The sequence below is a fragment of the Mustela putorius genome, unplaced genomic scaffold (assembly GCF_011764305.1).
Source record: "Mustela putorius furo isolate JIRA1106 unplaced genomic scaffold, ASM1176430v1.1 tig00000785_pilon_pilon_pilon, whole genome shotgun sequence".
Taxonomy (NCBI): domain Eukaryota; kingdom Metazoa; phylum Chordata; class Mammalia; order Carnivora; family Mustelidae; genus Mustela; species Mustela putorius.
In genome coordinates, this window is record NW_025421480.1 from 5,177,475 (window position 1) to 5,199,573 (window position 22,099).

At 43.3% G+C, this 22,099-nt stretch overlaps 1 protein-coding gene across 1 annotated transcript in view; it reads left to right on the plus strand.

The window, feature by feature from the left end:
• Positions 1 to 22,099, plus strand: part of KMO (kynurenine 3-monooxygenase) — a 46,464-nt gene that overhangs the window by 4,447 nt on the left and 19,918 nt on the right. Inside the window, 4 exon segments of the mRNA XM_004756753.3 lie at positions 12,730 to 12,799; positions 13,091 to 13,188; positions 14,393 to 14,482; positions 21,232 to 21,280. Of these exon segments, the coding sequence (XP_004756810.3) occupies positions 12,730 to 12,799; positions 13,091 to 13,188; positions 14,393 to 14,482; positions 21,232 to 21,280 (307 nt within the window).

A 22,099-nucleotide genomic window follows, 5' to 3' on the forward strand; every position in this document is an offset into this window, starting at 1 on the left:
GGTAGCTTTCTGATTCTGTAGCCTCTGGCGGCGGAGGCAGGAAGAGGAAAACAGCCCATTAGTGGCCTTACTCTGTGTTAGTGATCTCTTCCTGTTTTTACAAAGTGGCAAACCAGTGAAGTCAAAAGAAAGTCTAACTAACCTGTCTGGTATCCTGAAGCTATGTTCATACTCAGGTCCGTGGTTTTCAGAAATGCTGCTTCTGGTGACTGTTTGCAGTGTTTACCTGTAGGGTAGAAACAAGCAGAGCCATGGTGAAAATGCTGAAAGCCACACTTTCAGCAATAGCTACAGCTCCTCGAGCCTCATTTTTGGGGGAAAGCCAAGAGCTTTAGCTGGAAGAGCTACTGAGGATTCCAGGCTCAGCTGTAGCCTGCCATCCAAGCACACGTTCAAAGAGGTATCACAGGGTAGCCTTGAAGTCTTTCTTCTGTCTCCTCTGCCCACAAGCGGCCCCACTACACATTGTTTAGTGATCCGTCATCCCTGTGTTTGACCAACAAAATTCTCCTGGGAAAAGTATTGAGAGGGTGAAGTCTTTCAAACCATCAGAATGAGGAGACACATTTATGATCCTTATGACTTGGTTTCCATAATCGTGCCCATCTCCTAGGATTCGAGTCAGGTTAGTGACCTCTGTTCATGAAATTGCCTTTGAAGCAACTTCACCTTGACTCTGGGAGAGCGTGTCACAGGCATATTTGCTGGAGTCCCTCGTGGGTTTATAGGGTCAGAGTGGTCTTGATGCTGGGCTGGCTCTAGACTGTGTTTTGTCCTGGGTTCCTGGGATCTCTCCACCTTACCGCTCACTCTCTACTCACCTGAATGGGACAAAGCAGTTTCTGACAGTGAGGGTAAGGCATCAGCCGGAAGCCCAGAAAATCACTCAGAACACCAGATGGCTATGTCTTTTAACTCTGAAATTCGACTGCTTCCTTTTCACACTTCCTTATCCACTCATCTTTAGCTTTGTTCTCAATCTAGCCGTTATAAAAACAGAAATCAAATATCACCCAGAATTTTCCCTTTTGCCAAAGTCAATATCTAGACACACAGAGACCATCGAATGTTTTATAGCTTGGGGCAAGGCCTCTATTTCGGTCTTCTGCAAAGGTTAATGAGATAAACCATGTAAAGGACATAATTACTATGAGCCTTTATTATTATTTTATTGATATGAAAGTAAATTAAACTCTGTTCCCTCCACTCTTGATTCCTACTCCCCAGACACTGAGCCCTGTATGTGAGAAACGCTCGCTTCCTTCTGCACTAGTATCTAGGACCTTCTGCCAACAGAAGGGGAGTGGGTTTCTCTGTGACTGTGGAGGTCATCCGGAATTCGCTCCAAGCTAAGGACGAGTCTTGATCCCGTGCTCTGGTTCTCCTCTCAGTCTCTTGTGTAGCTTCCCTTGTGCTCCGATCCGACTCATCAAAGGCATTTATCCTAGCTGTCTCCCTTCTTATTCAGCCATATCTCTGCTTCTTCGGGAGGTTTGGCTAATGCCTTCAGATTTTGTTGCTACCCAGACAGATCGTTAAGGTGTCTTGTAAATTCGGCTGTTACCTGTGTGATACAGAGAACTTACCCTGCAGGGCCTGCTTCATTTACTGCCTTGTGAGCTGCACCTGAGATGAAACCAGGAACTTGAGGCAGCTCAAAGCTTAACTGCCCGTTTTTCTTTCCTTGGCCCCAGATATGGTCAGTCAGTCTGTCCATGACCCACGCGTGCACCTGCTCATGAATCTGTCCACTCAAAGAGGCCAGCTACCCATGTCTTGAAGCTGGCCTCAGGGAGGTATTGGCTTGAGACAAAAAACTGTCCTTAAAAATAAAACAAAATGCAATGAAGAATCTTTAACATGGTCTCTCAGAAACACCCGGTTTGGAGGCTGTTCAAAACTCACAGCAAAACCGTAAAAATAACTCGTCCCGCGCACCCTCGGTTTCTCCCACCTGCTTTGCAGCTGTTTCAAAAACAAACCCAGAGATCCGACCCACTCCTCCGGCCCTCGAGGCTGGCAGCGTCCCCTCCCAGCTTGTTTGTTTGCCTGCCTCCTCTGCCCTCTGTCCGCGCTCGTTCTGCTCTTCTCTTCATTTCCGCCTGGTGCTGCGGCCCCGCCGCTGCTGGGGCACCATTCCATTACTGCAATCCCAAAAATTACATATTAAATATAATTAAATTAAAATAAAATAAACTTCCTTTTTTAAAAAAGATTTTATTTATTTATTTGTCATAGAGAGAGAAGCGAGAGCAAGCACAGGCAGACAGAGTGGCAGGCAGAGGCAGAGGGAGAAGCAGGCTCCCTGCCAAGCAAGGAGCCTGATGCGGGACTCGATCCCAGGACGCTGGGATCATGACCTGAGCCGAAGGCAGCCGCTCAACCAACTGAGCCACCCAGGCATCCCAAAATAAAATAACTTCAATGTCCAAATATAAGGGCATTGCAGACAATGAACTGTAAAGCGATTGTTTCAAATTCTGATTTAAAATATTTTCTGCAATGGAAATATATTCACAGTATCCTATTTATTTTTTAAAACAAAATCACAAAATAAAATATACAACATGGTACCATTTTTAAAAGAAGTATTATATATTTATATATAATACTTTATATATATAATATATATCCATATATGGATATATAATAAATATCCAATAATTTATATCCATAGAAAATTTTAACACTGTAAGATTGTGGAACACTAATTTTTTCCTTCATGTTTATCTAATTTTCTATTTTTATTAAAAAATGCTGGGTTCTTACTAAGTATCAGGTATTATGGTTTGGACTAGAAATAGAAAGAGTGGTAAAATATAAGCCCTAGAAATATTATTACTCTCAGGGCACTTATAGCCTGTGGGAAAGTCAGACGGGAATGTAAATAATTCTGTTCTTTGTGGGAGATATCAGAACACATATATTCACGCAGACATTTGTGGCATTACAGAAGAAAAGGCAAATAAGTCTTTTGGAGGAAGAGAGGTATCAAGAAGAATTGTACTGAGAATAAGAGTCTTTTTTTCTTTTAAAGATTTTATTTATTTATTTGACAGAGAGAGATCACAAGTAGGCAGAGAGGTGGATAGAGAGAGAGAGGAGGAAGCAGGCTCCCCGCCAAGCAGAGAGCCCAATGCCAGGCTTGATCCCAGGACCCTGAGATCATACCTGAGCCAAGGGCAGAGGCTTTAACCCACTGAGCCACCCAGGTGCCTGAAAATATGAATCTTAAAAGAAGACAAAAGCTTTTCCAGATGGAGAAGGCAGGAAAGGATTGTTCAGGCAAAGGGAATATTGTATTCAAAGGCATCTAAAGTGTAAAAATGCATGGTATATTCAGGAAATAAGCAGTGGTTTTGGTATGCCTATTACAGATAGGGAATGGCAAAAAAATGAACTGAATGAAAAAGAGAAGTTGGGGTCACATATAAGGATCTTTTCGGTCATATTGAAAATTTGGTACTTTTCCCCGAAGATTTCTGTGGAGCAAATAAAGGGCTATAAGACAGAAAATGCATCCTCTGATTTTTGTTTCCGGAGACACCCAGTCTATGGAGCGTGGCGTGGATAGGTAGAGACTGGGAAGCCGACACCATCATTCAGGTGAAAGGTCATGAGAGCCTTGAAAAGAGAATGGGGGGTAGGATAGAGAGTCTGTTTGGGAAAGCCTCAAGGGGATCAACAAGACTTGTTGTCTGATTAAATATGTATTGGCAAATAGAACGGGATGTTCAGCGTTCCCTGAAGTGTCCTGGTTGGGTGAACTAGTGGGCAGTGCTGCCAGCCTCTAAGCTATGGAATCCAGAAGGAGGAGGAGGAGGAGGTTTGAAGTTCGAGGGAGGTGAATGGGTTGGATTTGAGGCACGTTGAGATGGAGAAACCTGTAAGACCCCCCAGGTAGAAAGAGGTTCGCTAGTCAGAGATGAGTTCTCAAGATGGATCAAGGCTGGAGGAAAAGTCCTAAGAGCCCCCACAGAAAGCATCAGGGAGGGAGGAAGGTTGAGACTGCTGCTTGCCCTCAAAGACCACATCCAGGTGATACAAGCTGGCGTATTCAGGGTAAGGTTTAAAATTAAAAACTCAGAACGTATGCAGTTCTGGCAGATGGAACCATTACCAACAAAGTGTGAAGACATTTTTATGTGCTTATTTCATGGCAAGTGCAGTTAACATCCTGGTTCTTTTCATTCCATTCATACGCTCAAAGATCAAATTCTTGAGAAATCAAAATATAGTTGGATGAGTGGGAGGTATAAACAGGCTTTTCTGTTTGGGGACAAACTCAGAAAAGCCTAGGAATCTTAGGGAGAGTTTTATACGCTTCATAAAGTCAAAGAGTTGACATGTGTTTAACATGCTATCAGGTTAATTTCAAACACATTATAATCACAAGGCATAAAATGCATGACATTTTTATAGTCACAGTGCCCCTCCCTACTAGGATCAGCATTTATAAATTAAAAGATCCAGTTTTCTCATTATCATTGGACGTCTGAATGATCATTGCTGGAGAGGTCACATGGAACCCACAGAAATTTGGCAAATCCTCTTGATAAAAGCAGGCTGGCAGTGGGGCGCCTGGATGGTTTGGTTGTTAAGCTTCCGCCTTTGGTTCAGGTCTTAATCCCCGGGTCCTGGGATCGAGCCCTGAGACCAGCTTCCTGCTCATCGGGGAGTCTGCTTCTCCCTCTCCCTCTATCCCACTCCCTCTCCCTCCGCATGGCTCCTGTGCTCTCTCTCTGTGTCACTCAAACAAATAAATAAAATATTAAAAAAAAAAAAGGCAGGCCAGTGAAACACTGGATCATTTACATAAAAGAAATTTTCAAACAGTGTTTCTAAATGGTAAGTTAGGTGCCCATAGAGCAGACCAGGGTGGGGTCCACCAAAACCCATGACTTACAGAGAAGGAAGTAAGAGGAGACGGGAAAAGAAGGCAGAAAAACAGAACAACCGGGTCAACCCGGAATTACATAACCGAGGAATCTCCTCAGAGCTCTGCTTATGCACAAACAGGCTAGACTAGTTGTTATTAAAGCTTTTAATTTGCAGGGACACCTGGGTGACTCAGTGGGGTAAGCCTCTGCCTTCAGCTCAGGTCATGATCCGGGGGTCCTGGAATCGAGCCCCGCATCGGGCTCTCTGCTCAGCAGGAAGCCTGCTTCCTCCTCTCTCTCTGCCTGCCTCTCTGCCTACCTGTGATCTCTGTCAAATAAATAAATAAATAAAATCTTAAAAACAAAAAAGCTCTTAATTTGCAGACTATTCTATGATCAAAACAATCTACTCTTGTCAACTTTGGATGCCTCAGAACAAATAGACGTTTCACCATTGCCTGTGAACTTGAGAGAGCTGTCCTATCCCTGTCAGGGCAGAAGTCCCAGAACTCCCATCACACAAAGTGCGGATTGCTCCCAAGGGTCCAACCCTGTCCCGTTTCCTCTCCCCTCACCACCCTCATTTCTGGTTCTGCTCAGAAGCCGGCTGAGCCTTAACGGAGAGTCTGTGGGGGGCTCGCCTTGGTGTACACACGTTTTCCTTCCCATTTGTATCTTCATGTCTAATCAGCCTTCCTACCCAGCATAATGCTAAAGAGGCCGCTGACCGCCCCCACAAAGCACATTTTATAGAAAGAGAGGAGGGGAAATAAAAGTAAAGTGGAAAACACTTTATTAGCCATGTTACTAATCCTTGTGGCTGGACCATTATAGTATCTACCGGTATGCCTTCATTTTAGTTTTAGTCGAACTTTAGTTACACAGAATTGAAATTACAATCTTTGTTGTTGTTTTAAAGATGTTATTTGCTTATTTGTGATAGAGAAAGAACACAAGCAGGGGGACCAGCAGGCAGAGGGAGAAGCAGGCTTCCCACCAAGCAAGGAGCCCAATGCAGGACTCCATCCCAGGACTCTGGGATCATGACCTGAGCTGAACACAGACGCTTAACCAACTGAGTCACCCAGGGACCCCTGGAATTATAATCTTTGTTTCAGGACATATTCTGAACACATCGTGGGCTTGGAGAAGACTTCTATTGACTTTTTAAAATTAATACTAAAAAGCAGCAGCAGCAACTGAACTCACCCCTCAACCCTAGAATCTGCACATTGCTAGTGGCTTGTATTAACTTCTGCTTCTCCCTCACCCATTGTAAGCGTATAAGCATTGCCTGGAATCTTGTGTTTATGATTCTCTTGCATATGTGCATGTGTGTGTCTTATGTATATATGATATATTTATCTCCTATATGTACACATAAATAATATACATACTCCTAACAGTTATGTAGATACATGTATCCAGGATTCAGCTTCACTCATCTTTATTTTGTCAGAGTATCGTGCAGGATGAAGTCGTCTGGGACTTACTCTTCTCGTTTATAGCATTACTAAAATACTCATATCATTGCCTTTCATTGTGTGAATATACCGTAATTGATTTGTTCACTCCTCCCTGATGGCCATTTGGGCTGTTTCCAGTGTTTTTGTCTGTTATGAAAAGTGTTCTTCTGAGCATTCTGGCATGTGTCTCCCGAGTACATGCCCTGAGGAGACAAGGCAGATTTGTTGGGGATGTGGTTGACGAGGTCATTGCCAGTGGTGCGTAAGAGCTGCTCCTGGCCCTCATTCTCTCCAGCACTTGATTTTTCATGAACCAAGATTATATTTAACCTTACTTCCAAATTACTTCATGTAGCTTTATTCCAACATTCCTGACCCTGCGGGTCCCCTGATTAGTATCCCTCCCCGTCCCGCTCCCTACCATGAGAGGAGCGGTGAGTGTTACAGGCTGTGGAAGAAAAGGGAGCTTCTGAAGCCTCTCTCCTTTCCTAAATGGACAGACTCCACTTAGCCTTTAATCGCTTCCTTAATTGTTTCTTAAATGCCACAGAACAATTTAGCCTTTGGAGGAGATTAATTTTATTGTATCAACTTCACTGTAACCTTCCAGTTTCCTTTTCCCTAAAGCAAACTGGCTAGTGCTAGTGCCTTTACTAGATATTTTTTAACACACACAAGGAAGGAATGTAGATAGACTTGCAGGTTTTCATAAATCAAAAGAAAACAGAGAAGGAAGAAAGATTTAAGTTGTCTGTGTTTACCAGGAGGAAATCCTCTGTGGTTGAAATCAAAGGATCTGTGATTAGTGAAACATAGAAGTGTCCAGGGCTGTGCTGGAAGAGAGTGAGAAGTGAAGGAAAAGCTGTTGAGACACACAGTATTCTGTGCCGGCACCAAGTCATGCTGTTGGTTGAGACGGCTTGACCCCTGTTGGGAAAGTGATGCCAGCAATCGGAGAGGAAGTCATTTCAGATTAAGGAATTGAAAGCAATCAGATGGAGGGATTAAAAGGAATACAGTTTGTCATGATCTCTTCTGACACATCAATTCTAACCGTTAATGAGCTCATAATTTCAGGAGTGGCTGCACAGGGTGAACTGGTTTATTTATTATGATTTTGGTTTAGAGCAGTTTTAGGTTCACAGCAAAATCAAGAGGAAGGTATAGAGATTTTCCAATATCTCCACCTCCCACACATACTAGCATCCCCTATTATCTGCATCTTCCCCCAGAGTGGGATATTTTGTGCAAGTGATGACCCTACATGGACACGTCACCCCTCAAAGTCTGTAGTGTACATTGAGCTGCACTCTGTGTCTTTGGACAAACGCATGGTGACATGAAGGTACCATTAGGGTATCATACATAGTATGATCCGTTTGTTTATCCCCCACTCCAACCCTGGCATATTTATTTTAACAAAATAATTGAACATGGATTTCTTGGTTGGCCTTACATAATACTAAAAATATGTATTGCTTTGCAAAAATTAAATTTGAAACCTTTCCACACACTTAATGGTTTAAATAGGGGCAAAGTTCTTAAAATAACTATCACCAGTCTACAGAAACAGAATGATAGGAACAAAGTTTGGTGGCCACAGTGTCAGTGAATGGTGAGAGGAGCTCATGCTTGAATCACTGGATTATTTAAAAAACAAAACCAAAAACAAAACCCAAGAGAAACCAAACAAAACCCAAACATAGGTGCTCCATGTCAAGGTGCCCTGGAGCAGAGGAGTAAAACCCGGAGGAAATAGAAGAGGAATCGGGTCTGCCTGTGCCCGCACCCGGCCTGACCAAGAGGCCCTAAACTCTGACCAGGTGCATGGCCCCCTCCTCAGCCCCCACATATACCAGGGAGCTGCTGAGAACCTCGGAGACCTCCCACCTCCCAGATGTGCCCCCAGCTAGCTCTGTGATCTTTCTCTCCCACGTCTCACTGCTACCTTCCCTTCCAAAGCCATCTTCCCTCCTGTTGCCATCCGTCAACCCCTGAGCCTCTTGCCCCCGTCCTGAAGACTTTTGTACATTCACACCATCTGTTATCTATATCTCAGCACTGCCATCACCCTTAGTGACTCTCAAAGTTCACATGGTTGACCCACATGAATCTCCAGCCCCTTTGTCCTTGACCTGTATGCTTCCAGTATCTTCCATCTCCACCATACTTCAGCCTCCAAGTCCCATGGCCCATGTTGGGCTTGGACCTTGTCATCCCACAGAACTGCCCCATTGACTATAATAGAGCTAGACCTCAGACTCTGATTAAAAACCTCCTAACTCCCTCCTTCAGTGGCTAGTGCTACATCTGCTCTTCACAGGGACCGCCTACTTCTCCCTGCTCAGAAGCCTTCCTCTGTCTTCCTTCCATGTCGTCCAACTTGGTGTTATTGTCCCTCAATCCACCTAAAATCTTCAAGTCCTTGCTTTCCAACCCATCCACATGGCCCAAACCCACCCTGCTTGGTTTCAACCCTCTGTAGAGAAATCCAGGTGGTCCAAAGCTGTAAGAAAAAATAGAACCTAACCTCACATCTTGGTGTCACTATAATTCATAGTCTTTACCTTCAACTATATCTTCAATGATATTCAAACACACTTCTAATTTGTTGATGAAGAGCTCATGTTCTGGAACCAGACTGGATCCACTTGAATCTCCACACCAACTCCAGCCCTCACTAGCTGTGGTGTCTTAAGTAAGACACTTCACCTCTCTGTGCCTCAGTGACAGTGCCTGTAGGACAAGAAGACAGCAGTACCTCCTTCATAAGGCTGAAAAGATGAAGTTGAGTAGAGTGGTGAACATAACAACCACTTCGTGGTTATCGTGCATGAGCGCTAGGATTTCCTAAACGCCATCTCTCTGTTTCCTTCTTTCTAGTAGATACTTTCAATCTTTGTCATGTGCTCCTTCTTCCTTACAACCCTCCTCTTGACTCCCCCACCCTTATTTGGCACATTATTTCAGTCTCAGTTTATAGTTTGTTTTTTTTCCAGGAAGTCATACCCCATCCCACTCCACTTCCCTTACTTGGCTTGAGGGTCCATTTTCAAACTGCTGCTCACCTTGTGTTATAATCGACTCTAATCCTCTTGAAAAGCCTGCGTTTAATTTGTTGTCTGTAGTATCTCTAGCACTTAGCACAGGGACGGTACATAGGAAAAAATTAATGTATATGTGTATTAACTAAAAATATACAAATAATATTAGAAAAAATGAAAACCTAGACAGGACTGCGAACTCCCTGAGGGCCGCTATTTTCTCTGGATCACTTCTTTTTTTATAAAGATTTTATTCATTTATTTGGCAGATGGAGATCACAAGTAGGCAGAGAGGCAGGCAAAGGGAGACAGAGAAGCAGGCTCCCTGCTGAGCAGAGAGCCCGATGCGGGGCTCGACCCCAGGACTCCGAGATCATGACCCGAGCCAAAGGCAGAGGCTTTAACCCACTGAGCCACCCAGGCACCCCTGTTTGTTTCGTCTTAACTGAATTAGGTGTCATTGAGCGCAAGGACTTAGCTGGATAATCTTCAGATCCCTAAAGTTTAGTAGATTAAATCATACATCATAAATGGTCAATAAATTTTGACTTGGTTTCATTACAAATTTTATTTAACAATGTAATCTCTCTCTCATTCATTTATACATTTGACAAATGCTGATCAGGTACTTATTTTGTTGCAGACACAATAGTAGAGGCCAGGGATCAAATGGTGACCAACCAGTGTGCAGCCCACTGGGGCAGACATATTGACCACACAATCACCCTAAAGATGTGAAATTTCGATCAGGGTAAGCTCTTGGTATTATTTTCCAGGGCTACCATAACTAAGTATCACAAACCAAACGGTTTAAAGAACAGATTGTTATAATCTCACAGTCCTAGAGGCTAGAAGTTCAAGATCAAAGCATCACCTTATTAGTTCCTCTTGAGGACTGTGAGAGAGGGATGTATTCCAGGCCTCTCTCCTGGGCTTGCAGAGGCCCAGCTTCTTCCCATGTCTCTTAATATCATCTTCCCTCTCTGATGTCAATGTCCAAATTCCCTTTATAGAAGGACACCAGTTGGGTTAGGGCCAATCCTAATGACCTAATTTTAATTCAATTATCTCTGTAAAGACCCTCTCTTCAAAGAAGTCATACCCTAAGGTACCAGGGTAGGACTGCACAATGTGAGCTCGGGGGTGCACAAGTCAACCCCTAGCATTTTTCAAAGGAAAAGCATATAGAGCATATAGCATTGTGAGAACTCAAGGAAGTCAAGGAAGGCTTCCTTGGGGAAGAGATCCAAATAGCCAGTCAGTATATGAAAAAGAGGTTAACCTTTTTAGCAATCAGTCATGTGCAAATTAAAACCACACCCATTCCTATTTTACCTATCTACCATAAGATTTAAAAGTTTGAGAACACCAAGTGCTGACAAAGATAGATTCTTGGAAGCTGCTGGTAAGAAAACACATTAATACAAAATTTCGAAACACTTTGGCATAATAAATGTGAAGATACATAAACCTTTGACCAGGGATAAAACTTCCATGTATAAAAACCTAGAGAAAAATTACACAGGTGTGTATCAGGATCCAGGTACAAAAATATTCTTTGAAGCATTGCTTTTTATTTATTTTTGAGAACGAGAGAGAGAGAAACAGTGAGTGAGCAGGGGACGGGGCAGAGGAGAGGGTGAGGGAGAACCTTAAGCAGGCTCCATGTTCAGGGTGGAGCCCAACTCTGGGATCAACTCAAGACCCTGAGATCATGACCTGCGCTGAGATCACGAGTCGGAAGTTTAACTGACAGAGACACACAGGCACCCCTGCAGCTTTGTTTTTTGTTTTTTAATTAAAAATCAATTAACATATAGTACTAGTTCCAGAGGTAGAGGTCCGAGGCATATAATACCCAGTGCTCATTCCATCACGTGCGCTCCTTAATACCCATCACCCACTTTATTCCCTCACCCACCTCCTGTCTAGCAACCCTCAGTTTGTTTCCTATAGTTAGGGGTCTTATAGGGCTTTTTTCCCTCTCTGATTTTATCTTATTTTATTTCGCCCCCTTCCCCTCTGTTCATTTATTTTGTTTCTTAAATTCCATATATGTGTGAAATCATATGCTATTCGTCTTTCTCTCACTTATTTCACTTACCATAATACCCTCTAGTTTCATCCATGCCATTTCTGGCAAGATTTCTTTCTTTTTGATGGCTGAGTGATGTTCCTGTGTGTGTGTGTGTGTGTGTGTGTGTGTGTGTGTGTGTGTGTGTACCACATCTTCTTTATCCATTCATCTATTGATGCACATCTGGGCTCTTTCCATAGCTTGGCTATTGTGGACATTGCTGCTATAAACATTCAGGTGCATGTGCTGCCTCGGATAACTACATCTGTATCTTTGGGGTAAATACCCAGTAGTGCAATTGCTAGGGTGAGGGTAGCTCTATTTTTAACTTCTTGAGGAACCCCCATATTGTTTTCCAGGGCGGCTGCGCCAGCTTGCGTTTCCACCAACAATGGAGGAGGGTTCACTTTTCTCTGCATCCTCACCAACATCTGATGTTTCCTGAGTTCATTTTAGCCATTCTGACTGGTGTGAGGTTGTATCTCATTCCTGCAGTGTTGTTAACAATATCCCCAGGCCATGTTTCATAATATAAACATTTATCAAATCATTATATTGTATATATTAAATTTGTACAATGTAACATTATATAATGTCAATTATGTATCAGTAAACATGGGAAAAATATCCTTAGACCAGAAACTAATGTCCTTCAGCAGCACAACAGCTAAATAACCTGAGATGTATGCAATGAAGAACCATAGAGCAGTGAAAGTGGACGGCCTGGAGTTTATGTACAATCATATAGATGAATCTCAGAAGCATTTTGTTGAGTTAAATAGAGAAGATACACAAGTATGATTCTAATTATGTGATTCAAAGGCAAGGATGGAATATTGTCAGAGTCAGAATAACATTTACTCCTAGGTGAAAGGTTGGGGGTCATAACTGGAGAGCAGGTGGTGGGAGCTATGGTGGGCTGTGATACTCTGTTTTCACCCTCAAGTGGTAGTTACATGGATGTTTGCCTTCTAAGTATTCTATAAAATGGACACATGATATTTCTGTATGAAAGTCATATTTCACTATAAAAAAGTTAAAAAAGAAAAACACCAAAGCTACCTCTGAAATCATACCATTTAATCTTGAGTTCATCCCATTATTTTTGCAAACAATACCTTCCACTAGGGATTAAGTAAATCAGTTGCACAGCCAAGGCTGATACAAGTATCACTATGCACAATGTTGCATTTTGCCCGTAAAAATTCCCTATATTTGTGGAATCAAATAAAAATATGAAAAAAACCTGCTTTGATTCTCAGGTTGGATCATTAAATGCATGCTTCTTTGCAAAGAGGAATTTCCAAGTTGACGTGTATGAAGCTAGGGAAGGTAAGACAATACTGAAAATCGTGAGCTGTGAAAATTCTGATTCTCTGACATCTTTCTCTTTAGATTTTAAAAAGAAAGTTTTTTTTAGGAAGAGGAGCTTAGTTTTGTTTTGGTTTGGTTTTTTGCAGCCTCAGCTATCTAAATTTAATTTAATACAAAATCACAACTATTAGTGTTTTCTTTAAAGGAGATAACAGTTCTTTTAATTTGGTTCTGATTACACCAGTTCTTCAGGTCCTGTATCTTTTCCTGTCCTAAGATATAACACGGCGTCTACTTTCAATGTCTTAGATATCCGAGTGGCTAAATTTGCACGGGGAAGAAGCATTAACTTGGCCCTTTCTTATAGAGGACGGCAAGCCTTGAACGCCATTGGCCTGGAAGATCAGGTACCTTGTTCTTGCCTTTTCCTTGTAAAAGATAATACTTGCCATTTTCCAACAACTACGTGCTCTTGATTTTAGCCTGGCTTGAAGCATGGCGTAATGCCAAGAACCTTTGATGAAAATGCATTCCGCAAAGGTTTTCAAACTTCTAAATTTGGTCAAGAGGGTGAACATTTGACACTTGAGGCAGCTGGGGGGACTGGAGCATGATGGGGAGAAGACGGGGCCTGCCATCCCCCACCCCCTCGTTGATGGCCTCCGACACAATGGGCTGTTGGGTCTCGGCCCACGGGATGTGCAACTGAGGAGGCATCGGGTGAGAAGAGGATTGCGAATCCCCCCGCCTTTTTTTTTTAACCACACAGGTCCATTATCTCTTCTCCACAATTCTGAACTCCAAAAAGCTCTGGAAACAGAAAGCTTTTCATCACCCATTCAGCAATAAAGTTGACCTGATGTGAGGCCTTCCATGGCCTTCTAAATACTCTCATGGAGTGTGAATTTTTGCTACAGATATCTTCTGCTCAGGATGGGGTGCTGACCCAACGTCCGTGGGCCGTGCTGTGCATGGGCACGCACACTCCATTATCTATCTAAAATTTGAAAACTTCGAACCCGGAAACCAAAGGGTCCCAAGAGTTTGGATAAGGACTGAGGGGTCTGTAGATTTTCCCAGTGGGGTCTCAACATTGCCCAACTTCTCATTGTCTAGAGTGTCACTTGGAAATGTAAACAGAAGTCATAAATTTTGCTGATGGTACTTTTGCTGACAACATGTCTTTGAGATGGTAACACGGGTCCCTACAGGTGCCAGTTCTAGTTCCACAGATTTCCTTAGATATGCGTGTAGGAAAACACTCTGCATGGGGCTTCAGGGCTCCAGGGTTTTCCTCCTCGTGCATGGCTCACTCGGTTTTGTGATCGTGAGAATATCACTTATAACTTCCTTGATGCTGAACCCTTTTCCTGAATCATAACAGGTGATTTAGACCAGATACAATTTAAGTGAATTCCAAAATCTAAAGGTTTAAAAAAAAATTCAAAACCTAGAATTTGCAGGAACATACTTTTCATCCGTTAATCCTTTGCATTAATTTTTAATTTTTTTGAAAATATCCGAAACATCACATTTCGAAATGGATATCTATCTGATTTGTGTGATGCTGCACTGTTGTCACTGAAATTGGTGTTTCCGGCTTTATTTCAGATTGTATCCCAAGGCATTCCCATGAGAGGAAGAATGATTCACTCTGTTTCGGGGAAAAAGTCTCCACTTCTGTATGGGACCAAGTCACAGGTCAGTTGACGCTGAAGATAGTGTTTGCTTCCAGTTGAGTCTAACGTCTGGAACTTGACACTTGCTGAATGGTTCTTCTTTCCTCTCTGGTCCTATCTTCGGCCTTGTCTGTGTCAGTCTAGCATTCAGAAACTATATTAGTTAACAAGTTAATTGATAGGGGACCTTTAAAATAGGGCTTGGTTGCCAATAACCATTCAATAAGAGTTAGTTAGGGTCTTACGTTCTATTAGGCTCTTTTTTGCTTATAGGCATCAGTCACGGTGACCTGGGACCCCTTTCTCGCCCATCTCCTCTCAACTACATAGAGAAGAACACCATGTGTTTATGGCCAAGCATAAAATGCAAGAACAACTCCAGAGGGTTTTCCCCAAACTGACTCTCTTGCCCCAAATTTAATTATAATGGAATTTATAGGATGAACCAGAAGTGTTTTCAGTGCTGTATAATTTCTACAACAACAGAGGCCAGATGGTGAGGTAGTTGACCAAAGAAAATCCATTTTCTGCTTTGTGTTCTTCTTGTCTTTACATAGTAACACACAGAGTTGGGGAAAGTATGTATTTTTATCTAAAATTTACACCTTCTAAGTTTATTGCTTTGAGAGAGAATGAATGTACCAAACATCTATCAACCAGAGAAAAACCCAACTTGCTTTTCCAACAAGGCCTCATTTTAGGAAGTACAGAACCCAAGGGAGGTTTGTGTTGAATCTCTGTGCTCCCACACATCTCCCACTGCAGGTGGATTGGCAATTCTCAGATTCCGCTGGGATCTTGTTAAAATGCAGAGTCCAATTCTGTAGGGCCAGGATGGAAGCTGAGATTAGACGTCCCAAACACACACGGTGATGTACGTGCTGCTGGTCTGTGGGCCACATGCTGGGCAGCAAGAGACAAAACACAGGTGCTCATGGGAACGAGTCTGTGTGGCCTTGAAGCACCTCACACCCATTAGGATGCTACTGTAAGAAAACAGAGAAACAGAAAATAGTTATTGTTGGGAAAGATGCGGAGAAGCTGGAACGCCTGTGCACTGTTGATACGAATAGAAAATTGTGCAGCCAGTATGGAAAACAGTCTAATGTTTCCTCCAAAAATTAAAAATAGGATTTCCATATGACGCAGCAGTTCCCCTTCTGGGTGCATATCCAACAGAACTGGAGGCAGGGACTTGAAGAAATATTTGAATCCTCATGATATTATTCACAACCGTCAAAAAGCAAAAGTGACCCAAATGTCCATCAAGGGATGGATGGATAGAAACACAATGTGGCGGACACAAATGTAAAGGTAACAGAAAATACATATTGTTTCCTGCCTCTGGTTCCTGGGCCCACAGAACTCCTAAAACAATTGTGGTTTCCTGAAGGATAAAAGTACTAGCAGACCTTTTGTTCTAATATTTAGTCTTTGACTGTGGTTCCTTAACACAGAGCTCCTAAATCCCTTGGAATTTCCTGGGTGATAAGAGTATCTTTTGTTCTAAAGGGGTAACTGTTGGTGGGCTCCTGGATGGGGGGTGGTCACCAGAAAGACCAAGACATAATTAGAAGCTTGGAATTTTCCCCAGAGGAGGGAGAGGGGCTGGGAGTGGAGTTAATGATTCATCACGTCCCTGTGAGGGAGTCTCCATAAAAATCCCCCAAAGTATGGAGTTTAGAGAGCTTCCAGGTTCACGAACACTCAGAGGTGCCAGTGGAAGGGTAGCCCACCCACCCGTAGAAGGCAAACACATCTTTCCATCTAGATGTTTCCTCTGTGGCCTTGATCATATCCTTTTCTAATACACTGATAAACAGTAAATCAACTGTTTTCCTGAGTTCTGTGAGATGCTCTAGAAAGTTCTTTCAACCTGAAAAGGGAGTCATGGGCACCTCTGACTTAAGCTGACCGGTTAGAAGCTCAGGTGTAAGCTACATTGCCATTGGCCTTTGGTGTGTGTGTGATGGGGGGAGGGGTACAGTCTCTTGGGACTGAGTCCTTAACCTTTGGAATCTGAGGCTATCTCCAGGCAGATGGTGTCGGGACAAATCGTGGCACAGCCAGCTTGTGTCACTGAGAAATTGCTTCATGGAGGACGCCCTCTCCCCCCCGCCACATCTGTTAGCCGAGTGTCGTGCGTGTGGTAGTAGATGAGAGTAATGAAGGCGTTCCCCAGAGGAGAAGGGGGAGGGGTTTCTATATGACATGCTTTAGAATACTATTCAGCCTTAAAAAGAAAGAAAGAAAGAAAGAAAGAAAGAAAGAAAGAAAGAAAGAAAGAAAGAAAGAAAGAAAACAGAGAAAAAGAGGAAATCCTGACACCTGCTACAACATGATTGGAACTGGAGGGCTTTATATTAAGTGAAATAAGCCAGTCGCAGAAGGATACGTGCCCTGTGACATTTATGGGAGGGCTCTAGAGGAGAGAAGTGCGTGGTGGTTGCCAGGGCCTGGAGGGAGGCAGAAATGGGGAGCTGTTCCTTAACGGGTAGAGAGTTTCCGCTGTGTAAGATGAAGCGTTCCGTGGATGGAGGTACAGACGGTCATGCAGCGTGTGAACGTACCGCGTGCCACCGACGGAACACTTAAAAAGAGTTAAGATGGTAAATATTATATAGTGTGTGTTTCGCTACCATGAAAGTTCGCTTAAAAAGTGGTTGAAAAGAAAAACGCTCCAAAAACAAAGCGCCCAGGGGGTTGCAGGGGAGGTGGCGGGGAAGGATCAAAATTTTCCATTTAGCAACTTTCTCAAATAATAACCCACTGATTTTGGCGTTATAAAAACATACGGACCGAGGTAATGCATGAGCCAGGCAGGAGGAGGAAGCGGAAGCAAATCTACTGACCATCCACAGAAAGATAAGCATCATTGGGTAGTTAATACGCCCTGTTTCATGGGCCCCAACTTGGGCTTAGTGCTGTAGGAAAGAAACACAAGATGTACACACGCAGGCAAGGGTAAGCTGGACACATTAACTGTATCCTTTCCATGAACAACTGTCCTCTTGTGCAAGATGCCCTGTGCTTGTGCTACTTAGCCAGGACGGGGAGAGGCGCTTGCAACCTCTTGAGGACAGTGGGTATTCAAGTCCTTGCGGAAAGAAGCTTCTGAGGGAAGCTCAGCAGGGTGGTTCGGAGAGGAGGTAGCTTTAGTTTTCAGAGATCTCACAGAGAAGGTGAGCTTGGAGAGGGACATTTTATTTAAATATCAAATCGGTGCCAAAATAACATTTTCCCAATTAAATGAGGGTCCATTGGTGAAGAGGAGTAGGGTGAGACCAAAATTCTAAAAAAAAAAAAAGGAAATCTTTATGTGCCCAGTGTGTATTGGTAAGAAAACATCTCACATGTGTTGGCATAACAGAATCTTACAGCGATGGGCAACCTTGGGCTCCTCGAGTCCAACCACCCTGCTTCACTGATGAAGAAATAGGCTACATGGTACGCAAGGTCAACGTCAAGGGAGACGCAGGGCCGGTGTCTCATGCACAGTCGCCAGGGCAGCACGCTGCGGAAGGCGCTCCCAGGCACGCTGGGCAGGCTTGACTGGTTGCACTCTTGCTTTTGCTACACTGAGAGCGACCATAGTAATCCTCCCACTCTGTTTTGGATTCAGGGGGAATTAGCCAAGTAGACCAATTCCAGCATCATCCCCCCTGAACCCCCGAGAGATTGAGCCAATAAAGTGTGAGTAGACCGAGGAGGAAGACATGGTTCAGAACGTCAGGGAAGTTAGACGAACAGAGCGACTTGGACTTGAGCCTCAAACTGGCTTCCTTACACCCAGCTCCAGGGGAGGAGGGAGGAGGCAGCTTCCTCTCCACGGACGCCCAAGAGGGTGAAGGCATTGGTGGGAGTTTCCATTTGGGGCCTTCAACGCATTAGAGGAAGTAGGAAACGATTGCTTGCCCACGGATCCTGCCCTTCTCAATTCTTAAGAACTCAGTGAATGCTAAATTTGCGGCCACCTCTTTCTTTGGTTTGCGTTGTTACTTTTAGAACAGGGTCGAACACGGCACATCCTTGAAGAAGAACAAGAGGTTGGTTTTGAATCGCTCAATTCCACAGCCTGTGGAAATGCAAAGCCTCCCAGTGACCCCAGGATTTCTGCAAATCGTCAGGGAGCTCACCCTCCATGGGCCTCCCCCTTCTCGGAGCCTCCGTCCCCCACCTGTTTTCTCTGCCCTTCCTCCCTGGCCGGGTCCAGACTCTTCCAGTCTTGCTGGTTCCTGCCATGTCCCTCCCAAATTGCCCTGGGAACTATCAAAATATTCCCGGATATACAGAGCAGGTCAGAAATCCCCATTTGTTTTTAATGATGCAGAAAAATGTATTTATTTTATTTTATTTAATTCCAGTGTATTAACATACAGCATTATATCAGTTTCGGTTGTACAATACAGTTATTTGGCAATTCCCTGTAACCCCCTCTATAATCCCCTTCACCAATGTCACCCATCCCCCCACCCACCCTAGCTCCCCAAGCCTTGCCCCTAACCTCCTAGAGCCCCCATACTAGAAAACATCTGCCTTTACAGGCTTTCGGAATATAGAGTAGGAGCATGTTTTTCTAATATACTCGAAAGTCTGCTGCGACCACCCTTGTACAAATATCCCAAGGAGATTCTTGAACTTCCTTTAGGTTTTATTAATAATGTTTTTGATTACCAGGGCCACTTTATCCTTCCTCACTTGTTTGTTCTTTTTTATTTTTCCTTCCCATGACTAGTGCTCAATTTTATTAAGGACCTTCGTGAAGGTTCATTTGAAACAACTTAGTCTGTCAGATGCAGTTGAATCACTAAGCGGCAACAGCAAGTTTCGGTGTTGGATTAATAATGTCCCACGCATTGATAATTACTCCACTAGCTGGCTAGGAAGAATACACAGAATTGTACAAAACACACTATGATGAGGAGGGACCGCTGACACATGACTCATAAAATAGGTTAAATTGTCATCATTTGAGCTATTACTTGAAACATACGGCTGCCAGAAGGCGACCAGTGTTATTTTTGCTCCTGTTTTTGTCTTGATAAATAAGTTCGATAAAGCTATCCAGATCGGAAATCTGGAGCGGGAATATGAGAATTACTTCTCTGTAGCCTTCATCAGAGATGAGGGATTCCCCCCCCCCCGGCTTTATTGAGATACAATTGCCCAAGTTCAAGGAGAACCGCACGATGGATTGATTGGTGTGTGCTGTGAAGACTTACCTGTTCTAATTCATATTTTTTCTTCATACGATCAACCTTTTAGAAGAGGCATTGGAGAAGTGAGGCATGATGGGGAAGGCTCTAACTTTTGCTAATAACACAAGGCTGCTCCCGGACCCGGGGGGAATGGACAGGGACTCTGAACAGGACCAGTTCAACCACGCCTCCCGACCGAGATGGAAAGACTATTTCCCCCACGTAAATGAGCCTTCCTCATTTAAATGTTTCCTAGCATACTCTGAATAACAAGCGTGGTTTCCACTGCAATGAGGGATTAATGACACAGAAGAGGAAACCAGAACAAAGAGGCAAAAAATGAAGAAATCATCTTAATATTAATTTATAGCAAAGACACAGGAAGTTGTGTCTTCAGTCATTGTCTTTGTAGCATGACGGAGTTATTTTTACACCAACTCTAGATTTAGCTGTTAATATTAAATGTCTACTTTTGGATGAGCTGAAGATTTATAAATTAGCATATTTGCATTAAATGATGTGATGTTTCTAAATTTGGGAGACACATGCTTTAAATTTGTAAAGACTAGACTCACCTTGAATTGCAAGTCCCCATTTCGAGTTTTGTGGGCTCTGGGTGGGCACTTTTGTTTTTGTGGGTCTGTCTCTCTCTGAAACAATAAATATTAAAAATTAGTTTTTATGAATGTGTTGGTATAGAGATTAATCAGGCTGGATTTATTCTCATGTATTCATTATATTTTTTTCTTCTGATTTTAGTATCAACTAAAATTAGAACATTTTCATGTTCTAACCCCTAAACGTATGTTCCCTCTGTGCCTCGGGCACAGTCAGCCCTGCCGAATTGTCCCATTAAGTCAGAAAAAACAAACATGTGTCCCAGGGGCTGATCCTACTTCTACCAGTACTTCCTCTCCCCACTTCTTTCACGTTGACATGAGTGCCTTCAAAGTAGTCTCTTTAGGGGCATCTGGGTGGCTCATTTAAGCAGTTTCCTTCCATTCAGGTCATGATCCCAGGGTCCTGGGACTGAGCCCTGCATGGGGCTCCCTGCCGAGTAGGGAGTCTGCTTCTCCCTCTGCCTCTGTTTCTCCCCTCCAGCTCATGCTCTCTCTTTCACTCACTCCCCTCACCTCAAATCAATTAAAAAAAAAAAAAATCTCTAAAACAAAAACAAAGTAGTGTCTTAAGGAAATAGTATACTTATTCTAGTGATGCTGTCATTTCTGAAGTTTTTCCAACAGCTCTATTTGGAGCCCTAGGATGAAAATAGAAGGTTTATGAGATGTTGTCAACATAAAACTATCTTAGTGAAAATAAAATTTTTTTGCTATAAGATGAGGTTTTGGTTTTTGTGATATCAAACCTGAAAAAGCTTGAGTTTAAACTTGAACATTGTTTTGTATGTATTTGGTTAAAGTGCTTATTTTTTTTAAAAGGCTCCTTAGCTAAATGACTACAAAACTAAGCTTGCAACCCTCTGCTAGGTGTTTCCTGTTGCTGAGCGAATAATGTGAAACGTTATCTGTCCATCCTCCAGAAGCAAACAGTATCTACTGTGTTTTCCTTGCAGTACATTCTTTCTGTAAGCAGAGCAGATCTAAACAAGGAACTTTTGACGGGTAAGTCCAACATTTTATTCAGCTATTGTCATTTCAGTAAAGTACATGAGTCTAACTAAGCTTATCCCATGATTTACTGGGATTTGCTTTTATGATTCCATTTCCTGGGTTGCCTATGGGTTATTCGCACAGGCTATGTACAGCCCAAAGTCCTTCTTGAAAAAGAGTAGCACTAGATCCTTCGGCGTCTCTTTCTCTCTCATCTTACGGCTGATGTAAATAAAAATCACTTGTCCACCACGTATTCAAGTCCTGCTGTCTTCTCAGTACTGCAACGAGTGAGTGCGCACTCCCTGAAGACCTCATGGACCGGAAGAAGAGCAGATATCCTCGAAGGACTTGCCCAGGGGCACAATGAGCCCCACACTACAGACCCACGAAAAGCAGTAGTTGGAGGCTGAATGGGGTGGTGGTCTTTAGGGTATGTCGATAATTCCTGGGCACAGCAACCAAGCGGTAGACTGAGCGAGAGCCCGGAGGTCGGGGGGCACCAGTGCTGAAGGTGGAGGCACGTGCTTTTGTAGGAGACCAAGGAGATAGACGGCCAAGGAGGCTGAGAAAGAAGAAGCTGTGACATCCGCTCTGAGACTTCGATGTGTTACAGTCCAAGCCATTCATGGACAAGCCTCTGAACTGCAAATTAAATCTGTAGCTTGGATAATTGAATTGATAATCCAATCACCTTCCAGGTAGCCCTTGATCACAACAGGTTTTTTTTTTTTCTCTTCCTCAGCGTTTGTGCTAATCAGGTCCATTCCCCGCAGAGCATAACTGTTGAGTAATTCTACCTTGGGTTCCTCTATGCAATCCGGCAGCCTC